The sequence below is a fragment of the Antechinus flavipes genome, chromosome 2, assembly GCF_016432865.1.
Source record: "Antechinus flavipes isolate AdamAnt ecotype Samford, QLD, Australia chromosome 2, AdamAnt_v2, whole genome shotgun sequence".
Taxonomy (NCBI): domain Eukaryota; kingdom Metazoa; phylum Chordata; class Mammalia; order Dasyuromorphia; family Dasyuridae; genus Antechinus; species Antechinus flavipes.
In genome coordinates this window covers 224,170,211-224,183,544 of record NC_067399.1, presented here as the reverse complement: position 1 = coordinate 224,183,544, position 13,334 = coordinate 224,170,211, and the positions used below count along the sequence as shown (strand labels likewise).

The window sequence follows — 13,334 nt, the reverse complement described above, 5'->3', positions numbered from 1 at the left end:
GGCTAAGATGACAGGAAAAAATAATAATGTTGGAGGGGATGTGGGAAAACTGGGACATTGTTGATAGAGTTGTGGAATGATTCACCCATTCTAGAAAGCAATCTAGAACTATGCCCAAAGGGCTATCAAACTGTGCTTACCCTTTGACCCAGCAGTGTTTCTACTGGGCATATATCCCAAAGAGATCTTTGGGGAGGGAAAGGGACCTGTATGTGCCAAAATGTTTGTGGCAGCCCTTTTCGTAGTGGAAAAAAAACTGGAAACTGAGTGGATGCCCACCAGTTGGAGAATGGCTGAATAAATTATGGTATATGAATGTTAATGGAATATTATTGTTCTGTAAGAAATGATCAGCAGGATGATTTCAAAGAGACCTGAAAAGATTTACATGATGCTAAATGAAGTGAGTAGAACCAGGAGAACACTGTACATGGCAACAATGAAATTAAACGATGATCAATTTAGATGGACGTGGTTCTTTTCAGCAGCGAGGTGATTCAGACCAATTCCAATGGTTATGTGTTGGAGAGAGCCATTTGTGGGGACTGAGTGTGGCTCACAACATAGCATTTTCACTATTTTTGTTGTTGTTTGCTAGCATTTTATTTTCTTTCTCATTTTTTCTTTTTGATTTGATTTTTCTTATGTAGCATAATTGTGGAAATATGTATAGAAGAAATGCATATATTTAACACATATTGGATTACTTGCTGTCTAGAGAAGAGGTTGGGGAGAAGGGAGGGAGAAAAAAATTTGGAACACAAGATTTGGCAAGGATGAAAATTATCTATGCATATTTTTAAATGTCACTTTTATTTTACTTTTTTGTTATTGTTCAACTAACAATATTTATGATTTATGTTCTTTCCCTTCTTCCACCCCACTAGGAGTTAGGGGAGTTATAGGAAAAGATAAAACCTTGTAGTAAAAACAGTCACTGGCCATGTCTAAAAATGTAGGTCTTGCACTTACATTTGTATGCTTTCTCTCTCCCCCTTCCCTCTCTAACTCTCTTTTTTCTCTCTCTCTCATTCTCTCTCTCCCTCTCTCTCTCAGACAAATACTATACTCTTATATTTGTGTGTATACATATCCACATGTATATAAATATATAGGTATACAAAAGAGTGTGTTTTTTTAAATGAACAAAAATCAATCTTTCCATTTTCTAACGTCAAACTAGCAAACAAGCAAAATAATCATGCAAAGTAAAGCAACAAATTCCCATAATGGCCACATCCAAAAGTCAGTATGCATATGTTTTGAAAATAAAAAGATTTAATTAAAAAAAAGAAAAAATTATTTCAAACCAATAGGAAAAAAAAAAAAAGGGCCAGAGCATGTCTCATTTAGAAGGACCAGAACACTGCCAGATCCATGGGAAATGCTCCAGTACAACCCTTGCTAGATACTTATTTATATATTATTCTGTACATTTTCTTAAATCATTTAGAATGTATCTTTGTGGTCACTAACTAGACTGTAGCTAGGGCAGAGACTTGAACTTAAATATCTTAGTATGGAACATTTAGTTTATATTTTTCCATATCTATGGTAGGACTTTGTTATTTGGAGTTCTCTCTTTAACCTTTATTTTTCTTCTCTGGGGAAGTGTGTGCTATGGGATGTGTGTGTGCTGAGTTGAGGATCATGTAATCTGAACATGTGACAAAGCTTTGATCTGTGGGTTCATTCAACCTCTGATCCTGAACATCCCAGAGGACCCTGATCTCTGATCTCTTGATTTCCAAGAGAATCCTGGTTCCAGTCAGGGCTGTGTCTCCCTCCCTTTGAGTCTATAGCTCTTCCTCACCTCCAAGAAAAGGACATATTCCCTGTAAGCTGTTATAGTAGATGTCGGCCCTACTGTGGCTAGAGACAATCAAAAAGATTAAGGTATGGGGAGAAGAGGAGAGGAGGGAGGGGAAACGTTAGAAGAGAGTTCAGGGGTGGGTCCCTTTCTTCCGTGGTATTTTTCAGGTTGCGAAGAACGCTGGGGTTTGGGTAAAGGAAAAGTGCCCCATAGGGAGGTACATAGGGGAAGCGGGTTAATCATCAGTGGAACTCTGATAAGCCTCTGCCAGCTGGACATGGAATCAACACAGTCAGAGAAGAAAGGTTTTGTGAAGCCCGTGGGTCAGTCAAGACAGTGTGGCTGGAGTTTGAGACCATGCTTGGGGCAAAACGATTTCAACATGTGATCGAGACCCCTGAGCCAGGCAAATGGGAGGTAAAAGCCCTTCTCTCTGTCTACATTCTTCCCCCAAACCCCTCCCTTGGGTTAGCTTCTGGGGCTCTTCATCCTCCATCCTATTCCCCCCACCCCATTTTCATTCCCTTATCCATTCTAGTTCTTCTTCATCTCCTTTCCCCCTCAATGGAATAAAAGTACCAAAGAGGGATCTAGTACTTGAGTCTGTGCCCACTTCCTATATACCCTTATGCCTGTCAATGCTCCCCAATTAAATAGGCATGAGATGGGACCATGGGTATGTGGTCTTACTTCTGAAAACTCAGCTTGATGCTACTTCCTGTGAGAGACTTTACCTGATTCACTCAGGCAATTGGTTGATAACATATTGTAGTCTTTCTCCCTGAAATAGCTTTATTTGCATGTGTACTTTATTTACTTAATATGAATCTATGGTATCCTATCCAGTAGAATGCAAGTTCCTTAAGAGCAAAGATTGTCTCAATTTTGTATTTGTATCCTGAGCTCCTGAGTGGTAAATTCTTCTTGTTGATTGGTGTATCTCCTTTTTAGTTATCTGGATATGAAGCATCCTTGCCCATCACAGAAAAGTCAAATCCTTTGACCCAGGATTTGGATAAGGCGAATGCTGAACAGATTGTACAGCTCCTGGGGCAGTGTGATGCTGAGATCTTCCAGGAGGAAGGACAAATAATGCCGGCCTACCAGGTAACTCCTTAATAGCCTCACCCATGTACACCAGTTTATAGATTTCTAATCTAATCTCTAACTAGATACCTCCTTCCCCCCATTCTTGACAATAGTTTCTGCCCTTGGATCCCAATCCCCAATCCTTCAAATCCAGTGATAGCAACAGGAGAGAACTTGGGCTGGGGCCCTCTTCTCTGGGACTGACCTCAAATTTGGCCCCTCACAGCGACTCTACAGTGAATCCATCTTAACAACCATGGTACACGTGGCTGGAAAAGTTCACGAAGTGCTGAAGGTACTAATGTTTATCAATTCTCCTATCTGATAATCCAATATCTCCAGGTTCCCTGATCTTCTGCTGTCCTGTCCCTCTCTCTCTCTGTTGTCCTCTCTTTTTCGCTTATCCTTTCTAATTCAGCTTAATATTATATTTTTCTTCTCCCCTCTTCTTTTCTATCCCTCGTCATTATGTTTTCCCAGTTCAATCCCTGACCCTCCCGTTCAATCCCTGACCCTCCAGTTCACTCCTTTTTACTCTTCTTCCATCTGACTTGTGCTGTCACTGGGTATAAAGAAATAATAATCAGAGGAGTATGATCTATCTCTTGGGCCTGTCTCCTTGAGTGTGCTTAATGTTTAAACTATACCCAATTTTATTTAAAACTGGTTTCTGAAACTCCAGCAAACTTACTGCTGCTGCGGCCATCCTTCCACCTTCTTCATCCTGAGTAAACCCTCCCAGTTGGTTTTTAGAACTCTAGTCCTGTTTTGCTGCTGCTCCATGCTTCTTGACCCCATCACTTCAGCATTGCAGGGTATGACAGCTGACAGCAGACTCCTATGTAAAGCTGAGTCTCCAGTCACTCAAGGCCTTTGAGTACAATCAGAAAGCATGTTCTACTACTTGTTCTGAGGTGGTAAGGGAGGCCCCATGTGACTATTCTCAACTGAATTATCGTTGCCTCCTCTGCTTATTGTATCAAAAACATTCTAACCTAATCCAGGGTAGTTGCTTACCATTGCCCCAAATCCCACCTTCCTGACAGAGAGACAGGCTACATACCAGAAATGTGTATGTCCTGAAGACTTGGATGGTTCAAATCATGTCTGCTGACGATCAGCTGTATGACTTTGGGCAACATCATTAACCTTTCTAGGTTACTGTCTCAATTAGCTTTCAGCAAAATGAGGAGTTGGGTTAATTGATCCAAAGAACTCCTAGTGTGGAAACTTCCTCCTTTGATGCAGATTAGCAATCCATTTGTAACTGAGAGTAGCTGGATTGAGCATCTGTTCATGGTCAAAGAACTAGTATGTGTAGCTTATGTCAAGTTTTCCTGACTCCAAGGCTAACTCTTTGTGCTCCAGATTTCACTGCTACTCATTTGTCTTTCTCATTTATATATGGGGATGAGATGAGAGAAGTAGGGTGCTTCTCTTAATACCATTTCCATTTCTTCTTTGAAACCATATCTTAGTAACAGTTATGGGTGTATTACTTCTTAGGAGCCTGAAGGGGGGCTTGTTGTTCTGAGTGGAGGGGGAACCTCTGGTCGGATGGCATTTCTTATGTCGGTGAGTGCTTTCATCCCAATGATGCTATTAACTCCATATCCACTGTCACACATCCCGCCCCCCCCCCCATGCCTAGAAGCCCAACTAATCTGAATTCCCAAATAGAACCCTCATCCTGATCATTCCTACTCCCTTTCCCGGCCCTTTTCTATTTTCCCTGGTGTTCAGTTCTCTTGGATCACATCCTAGACATCTTCTCACACTCCAGCTATCTTATTTTTCCAATTTACCTTCATGAAAAAACATTTAAGCATCTCACTCCATGTGAAGCTGAGGTAAGTCTTATGCAAATAGAATCACCCAGTCTCTAGTCTCTAAGAGTTAAAATTCAAGCTTCCTTACCTCCTTATTCCCTGACAGGTTTCCTTTAACCAGTTGATGAAAGGCTTGGGACAGAAACCTCTCTATACCTACCTCATTGCAGGGGGTGACAGGTAAGGGGAACTTCTGACCTCTTTAGAGTTCTCAACTCCTTAATGTCCTAGGAGGACCACTGACCATGAGTTTGTCCTCTCAGATCTGTGGTAGCCTCTAGGGAGGGAACCGAGGACAGCGCCTTGCATGGGATTGAAGAACTGAAGAAGGTCAGAGACAGCCAATCTCAGATCCATTGGATGGACAAAAGCTCTTGACCGTAGCGAGTTCCCTCATCACCTTCTCTCATTTGTGTCCTTTCTTGCACCCCCTGAACTTCCAAGATGTGGGTCTCCTTATCCAAGGTAGGGACCTTCTCCAAGTACCCCAGAAACCATGATACCCTCTGTCTCTTCCAGGTAACTGCAGGAAAGAAACGAGTGATTGTCATTGGCATTTCTGTTGGACTCTCTGTGAGTAAGAATAAAGGAGTGAAATGGAAAGGTTTGGTAAGGAGGATGGGGGTGAGGAGAGAATGAGGAAGAGGATGGATCTGAGGTCTTAACATGATCTCAAGACTTCAGAAGCATAGTACAGTAGATAGGGTCTTAACTAGGTGTCAGGGAAAGTCTGGGTCCAAATCCTACCTTTGGTTCTAAGCTTTAGGTCATTATCTAAGAAAATAAGTTTGCAGAGTAATTTACATCTGTTATCTCATTTAGTTTTATTATTCACATTTCATGGATGAGGAAACTAAGGTTAAGAGAAGTTTAAAAATCTATCTGAGGTAAGATTAATGTTTAGTTGTATGATGCTTTGCATATGGTAGAGGAAGTTCCTACATCTGTGAAATCATGGATACTTGACTTATTGTTGTACTTGGTCCTTCATCCCATTAATTCTGTACCAATTCTGTGACTGTGAGAACCACACACATCATTGAGACAATTGCATTATTCTGTAGGTATTGATTTTATGCCTACTTTGGTGCTTGTGTTTAGCTAGACAAACTAGCTATATCTAGGGATATAGAAGAAGTATAAAATGAAATCTCTGTCTTCTGGGAGCTTATAGTCTAGTTTACATCTACTTAATTAAAAAAAATTTGTTTTCTCTTCTTTATTCATTTCCCCTCATTCTTTTACCTCGTCTCAGGCTCCTTTTGTGGCTGGTCAGATGGATTTCTGTATGAATAATTCAGACATTTTCTTGCCTGTTCTGGTCGGGTTCAATCCAGTAAACATGGCTAGGTGAGTCTTCTGAATAGAGATATCAGGAATCTTCCACCTGAAAAGGTAAAAGCTTATGGTAGGTGAGACTGGGGTGTATTTCCTGAAGGGAGAAGGGCTAATTGCATCTTCAGGTCTTTCTGATCTGTTATTAGGTCTTGGTGGTTGGAGAAAATCTCAACTAGTTATTGGAGAAAAACAACCCATTGAATTCTTAGTATGATTTGATTCCTGGATTAATAAACTTCCTATTTTTATAAGTACTCTGAGGCTAGATGATTAATTATTAGGTAACATGTAGAAGTGATTCCCATAAAGGCAGCTAGATAGCACAGAGGCTAGAATGCCCATCCTGGAGTCAGGAGGATTTGAGTTCAAATTCAGCCTCAGACATTTAACACTTTTTAGCTCGTGACTTTGGGCAAGTAACCCCATTTGCCTTGATCAAAAAAAAAAAGAAGTGATTCCTGAATTAGGCAGGGCTAGTAGTCCTTTCTAACTCTAAAATACTCCTGTCTAGTCTAATTTACACTCATCTAATTTACACTCACGTATAAATGACTAATAATTTTAACCTTCCCAAGAATTTACATAATTTAAAAGAAGACATTTATTAACATAAATTAATCTTAAATTGATTTAATTTAGAAAATATGACTGAAGGAAATTTAAAATATCAAGTGGTGTTCATGGGCAAATAAGTTTACCATGTAGGTAAAGCTTACTTTGTGTACTTATGAAACAGGGGCTTTGCAGCTCCTGAAGTTATGCTAGTCATTTCAACAGACATTTATTTAAATGTTTTTATATCTATCTTGTTTCCATTGTTAGGCTGGAACCTGCTCTCAAGGAGCCCACAGCCTAATGGTGGAAACAAGACAGATATAGAAACAAGCTATATACAGAAAAAATGGGGGGAAATCATTAGAAGGAAGACATTAGAATTAAGGGGGGCTAGGAAAGATTTCCTGTAGAAGGCAGAATTTTAGCTAGAATTTAAAGAAATCCATGAGAAGGGAAAGCATTTCAGGTACGGGGTATAGTTAATGAAAATGCCCAGCACTGGGAGATGGAGGGTCTTGTCTGAGGAACAACTAAGAGGCCAGGGTCACTGGATCTCAGGATATATGGGGGGTAAGATGTAAGAAAACAGAAAAAGTGATAGAGGTGGAGCGGGTTATGAAGGGTTTTGAATGCTAGAGGACTTGCCCCTGGTGTTGATTAAGGAGGGAGATAACATGATCAGACCTGTGTTTTAGGAAGCACTTTGACAATTGAGTGGAGGATGGATTGGAGTGAGGAGAGACTTGGGGCAGGGAAAACAAAAACCATGCCATTGCTATAGTTCAGGCATGAATTGACAAGCACCTGTACCAGAGTGGGTTGGTAGTGTCAGAGCAGAGAAAGGAACGTATTTGAGAGATGGTATAAAAATAAAATCGAGGAACCTTGGCAACAAATTACACAGGGAACTATTCACAAGATAAACTATTTAATATAGCAGGTTGTAAATCCATGAATGCGGAAAATGTAACTTCAGGAAAGGGTGAAATAAATTAATGGATAATATAATGGAAGATAATTATTATTTTTCTTTCACATTTTCAATGAGTATTATCATTCATCATTATTATTATTCAGTGACAATATTAAGGAATATCTATTATGTATCAACTAATCCTTTACATAATTATTTTTTCAATTCAGTTTGATAATTCATGCCCACGTAGCCATTCACTCACATACTCATATATTTATTTATCCATTTGTTCATTTATTTAACAAACATTTATTCAGATATGTATATTCTATACCTCTTAACACCTTGTAATTTGCTCCCACTTTAATTAAATGAAGGAAGATATCTCTATCTAGCAGACCCTAATCTTTACTGTTAGTTCTTCAATAGTTTTCATATATATATATATATATATATATATATATATATATATATATATATATAGTAATATAGATGAACTTGTCTGGATGGGCCTGACACAATATAGTATTTCTAATATCTAATAGTATTTTTAATATTCTTATGGTCCTGATCTTGCAAGGGGTATCCAGAGGATATAGCTAGCCACACAGTCACAGAACTGGCAGTGAATAAGATGAGCAGGGTGATCTTTAGGATTGGAAATGCAAAGATATTATTAGATTAGCAGTGATAATAGTAGTAGCACTTACAATAACTCACATTACAAATTACTTTATATACATTATCTTATTTGATCTTTGGAATGACTCTGAGGAAGATGATTCAAGTATTATTAATGTTTACATTTTACAGATCAAGAAACTGAGACTCCCAGAAGTTAAATTACTTCAATTTATTTCTACTAAGCAAACATTTTCAGATGCTTATTAAATTCAAGACTCTGTATAAGGAGCTGGATTTACAAAAATTTCCCCCAAGATCACGTTGCAAGCTATTGTAGGCACTGTCTTTCCATTACATGAGGGTTCTTTTGAGTAGCTGTGCTTTTGAAAATGTTTCCTGTCTCAGGGTAGTGCCTCTTTGGACTCCCTCCTCTCAATTTATTTTTGAAGGTTGAATTCCCTGGGGAAAACTGCTCTATTCTGTGTGTCCACATGCCTAAAAGCTATAGTTCTCCAGCTAGGTTTACTTTGGATGTCAGCTAGTGGTTACAATTAGCTGAAAGCAAAGGCATTTACTGAAATGGCACAGAGTGAATAGTAGTGACAAAATGTTCCCTTCATAATCCTGGGTCTCACTTCCCTTACACATGCACAGTGTGGTGGGAGGAGTGAACACACACACAGAGTATGCATGTGGCCGGGGTGACACAATGCCCACAGCTTGGCAGGGTGGTCCCTCCTTATTACTGTGATGGTTCCCTACTGGACTAAATGCTAGAGAGGCTTGGGAACATAGCGCTGCCATGGAAAGTCAAAGCAGAAACCTTACATCTGACCCTAGTCATTCACTTCCATCCATCAAACTTCTGTCTTTTTGGGCCCAGAAATGATCCCATTGAGGACTGGAATTCTACATTCCGTGAAATTGCACAACGGATGCAGAAGCTACAAGAGAAGCAGAAAGCTTTTGTGCTCAACCCTGCAATTGGAGTAAGCTCTCTCCATCTTCTTTCTTCCTCTGCCTGGGCCCTCACCCCGTTTTGGGATTATTATCTGCCTTCTTTAAACTTTCCGCTTACAAGTAAATCTGTGTGCTCTTTAAGCTGCTCTGAAAGGTCCATATTTGGAGGACAGTGATTCCTCATTTTATGAAAAGTTGAGCATCAATTGAATTATTGAAAAAGAAGACATGTTTTATAGTCACTCTCAGTTTAACTTTCTAGATATTTTAATCTTTATTTCTGATTCTCAATTACATTGTTTTTGTTCAGTCATGTTTGGCTCTTTGTGATCCATTTGGGATTTTCTTGGCAAAGATATTGGAGTGGTTGTCATTTCCTTCTCCAGCTTATTTTACAGTTGAGGAAACTGAGGCAATCAGAGTTGTGTGATTTGCCCAGAGTCATCTAGCTAGTTAATGTCTTAGATAGGATTTGAATTCAGGTTATGGTGACTTTCAGGCCTAGAACTCTATACACTGAACTATCTAGTTGCCCTTTCAATGAACAGCCAATATTTAATACTTTAGTTCTATTTCTCACTTCTCCCTTAATCTTTCTGTTAATGACTGTTATTAGTGTAACACTGACTCCCTCCCTACTGCCTGAAGACTAGATATGTTACTTTTTATGACTCCAATTATCATTCTCTACCAATGAAGAGAATAGTATGAAAATGTTAAATCATAGGCTACATTAGTAAAATGACACTCTTAATTAAGGTTGGTAATCCCTATAGAAAAATTGGTTAATATAATATAATATAATATAATATAATATAATATAAATAACCACTAAGTCAGATGGTGGATACAGAGATGGCCTCAGTCAGGAAAACCTGGATTCCAGTCCCACCTCTAACTTATACCACAAGGCATATACTTAACGTTTCAGTGACCCAGGCAACTCTCCAAATTTCAAGCAGGATCAGACTTGCTTTATTGCTGCCTCATCTGAAATTCTTTACACCAGTGAAATCATAAGTTCAGCCCCAAAAATGAATTCACCTTCTAAGTTTGGATCCTCACATAAATGTGTTTTTTAAAAATAGTGCACACCTGTATGTCTTCCCACTCTTTCTGCTTCCCTCTATCAAATTGGAGAAAGTCTTTCTTGAGCCTCCTGGGCTTCCACACTCTTCCCTGAGGTATCTTGGATCTTCTCTAACTTATACCTTGGCCACCATCCAGCTTTATTTTTGTCTCAAACTAGATTTCTCCCTACTTTGCTATATTTGCTAAGTGTATGGAACGACTATTGATGTGATATCATTATCTACCCTATGCATGTGAAACAACAGTTTTTAGATGAAAAAAGAAAACAAAAAAACAAAGGGGAGAGAAGGAAGGACAATAGCCAACCATTTCCAGTATAATACTCTTCTTCTAGACACACCATTTCCATCTTTTGGTGAGGCAGTTGGAGTTAAGTGACTTGCCTAGAGTCACACAACTAGTGAGTATTAATTATCTAAGGGTGGATTTGAACTCAGGTCCTCCAGACTTCAGAACTGGTATTCTATCCCCTGTACCATCTAGCTGCCCCATAGGTTCACTGTTTCCAACAAAAAGGAATCCATTCTCTCTCTCTCTCCTCTATCTCACTGTCTCTGTCTCTGTTTCTGTCTCACTTTGTCTGTCGTCTCTTTCTCTCTGTCTCTGTCTTTTTTCCTCTCTCCCCCATCATCATTTTTTTTTAAAAATGTATTTATTTGTTTAAAACTTAAATAGAAAAAACATTGTCATGTGCAAAGAAGAACATAAGGGAAGATTTAAAATGTATAACAGTAAATTTCTATTTCAAAAAAGTATATATAATAATAGAAGACTGTATTCAGAACTGTACATCTTTTCTTGTAGGTTTTCTTCTGTTCTCTATTATGTATTTTTTACTTCTCTTTCCTCCACCCACGCAGGCTATAGTTAAGCATAAATATATTTATGTGTGTGTATATATATATGTATATATACAAACATATATAATACACACATATTTATATACATGTGCATATACACATAACTATACCTACATATACACAGATACCTATAATCATGCACATATATAGACATACATTCATATATTTCTGTGTAAGGTTGTACTATGTTTGTTTGCCCTCTGTTTTTCTGAAGATGTATAACATCATTCTTCTTAGATTCAAGTCTTACCAAATTTTTCAAAATCTACTAACTCATTATTTCTTATGCCACAGCAATATTTCAACCCTATAGTATCTAGCTGTTTTGAATAATCTAAAACAATATTTATATGGCTGATATAACATATATATACATATATACATATATGTGTGTGTGTATATATATATATACACACACACACTATAGTATCCCTATTTTTCTCTTTTGATTATTTTAATTTTAACTTTGAGATCAATGATTACTATTCTTGCTTTTTTTCACTAATAAATTCTACTTCTGATCATTATTATTGTGTTTGTGTGTACCTCTTGTTTCCTATCCCTGATGCTTTTTCTACATTACTTTAACATCTATTTTGGTATTACTAATCCTCCTCCCCAGGAATCTCCACTTTATCCCTTCCTCTAACTCTTTCCCTCCTTCTTTATCTCATTTCCATTTCATCTACACACCCTTCTAGACGGAATCTTACCCTATTTCTTTCCTCTCTTATTTCTTTATTTTCCTCACTCTTATTTCTTTATAAATTTGGAAAGGTTTTATGTCCTTTTAGATATATATGTATTGTTCCCTCTTTAAGCCATTCCCAATGGGAGTATGATCTCAAAGCTACCACTATACCTCCCATATCCAATTTCTGTGTATTAATTCTTGCTATTGTACCTCATTTGTATAACATAATTATTATTTTTACCTTTTCCTACACAATTTTGCTTCTTAGAATTACATCATATTCAGCTTTACCCCAGTCTTTCTTTTGAACTACTTAATTCTTAATGACAATATTAGACATATGATTTACATTTCCATGTATAAAACATAGTTTGTTCTTATTGAATCTCTTGAAATTAGTTGTTGATGTTTACCTTATATTTCTCATTGTTTCTTACATGTCAGTTTTTCTATTAAGTTCAAGGTTTTGTGCAACAAAATCCTGAACGTCTGGCAATTTGTTGAATCTTAAATTTTTTTTCCCATTCAGGATTATGGTTAGTTTTCAGCTGTAACTCTAGTTCTTTTGATCTTCAAATTCCAAAAACTGTAGTCTTTTATTGTAGCTGCTGATGTCTTACATTATTCTAACTGTGACTCCAGCATATTTGAATTGGTTTTTGTTGTTGTTACTTGTAAAATGTTCTCTTTGATCTGTGTGTTTCAAAAGTTAGCAATGATGTTCCTATGTTTTCCTTGTAGGATCTCTTTCAGGTGGTGATTGGGAGATTTTTTTTTTCCTATTTCAACTTTTCCCTCTTGTTGTATCACTTCAGGATAATTAAAAAAACATTTCTTGGATTATTGTATCAAGGTTCATTTTTTGGTCATGGCTTTCAGATAATCCAATTATTCTTAAGTTTTCTCTTCTTAATCTGTTCTCTAGATCTATTGTTTTCTTATGAGATGTTTCACATTCTCTTCTATTTTTTCATTTTTTATATTTTGTTTTGTTATTTCTTGGCCTCTTTCACTGACTTCTCCTTGCCGAATTCTAATTTTCTTTTTCTTTCTTTTTTCTTTTTTATTTTTGCTGAGGCAATTGGGGTTAAGTGACTTGCTCAGGGTCACACAGCCAGGAAGTATTAAGTGTCTGAAATGATTCAAACCAGTTCCAATTGCTCAGTGACAAAGAGAGCCATCTATACCCAGGGAGAGAACTGTGGGAACAGAGTGTGGGACACAACATAGCATTCTTACTCTGTTGTTATTTGCTTGTATTTTGTTTTCTTTCTTAGTTTTTCTTTTTCTTCCTTCTTGATCTGATTTTTCTTGTGCAGCAAGATAACTATATAAATATGTATACATATATTGGATTTAACATGTATTTCAATGTATTTAACATGTATTGAATTACCTGCCAGCTAGGGAAGGGGTGGGGAGAAGGAGAGGAAAATTTGGAACAAAAGGTTTTGCAAGGATCAATGTTGGAAAAAATATCCATGCATACGCTTTGTAAATAAAAAGCTTTAATTAAAAAAAAAAGTAATATTAAGTGTCTGAGGCCAAATTTGAATTCGGGTTC

General features: G+C 37.5%; 1 protein-coding gene across 1 annotated transcript in view; it reads left to right on the top strand.

Annotated features, from left to right (window-relative positions):
* Nucleotides 1-4,444: 4,444 nt before the first annotated feature.
* GCKR (glucokinase regulator) overlaps nucleotides 4,445-13,334 on the top strand; it is a 37,881-nt gene continuing 28,991 nt past the window's right edge. Inside the window, exons 1-6 of the mRNA XM_051976246.1 lie at nucleotides 4,445-4,477; nucleotides 4,838-4,911; nucleotides 4,995-5,061; nucleotides 5,251-5,304; nucleotides 5,987-6,081; nucleotides 9,048-9,153. Of these exons, the coding sequence (XP_051832206.1) occupies nucleotides 4,460-4,477; nucleotides 4,838-4,911; nucleotides 4,995-5,061; nucleotides 5,251-5,304; nucleotides 5,987-6,081; nucleotides 9,048-9,153 (414 nt within the window). The 5' untranslated portion in view covers nucleotides 4,445-4,459. The remainder of the gene's footprint in view (nucleotides 4,478-4,837; nucleotides 4,912-4,994; nucleotides 5,062-5,250; nucleotides 5,305-5,986; nucleotides 6,082-9,047; nucleotides 9,154-13,334) is intronic.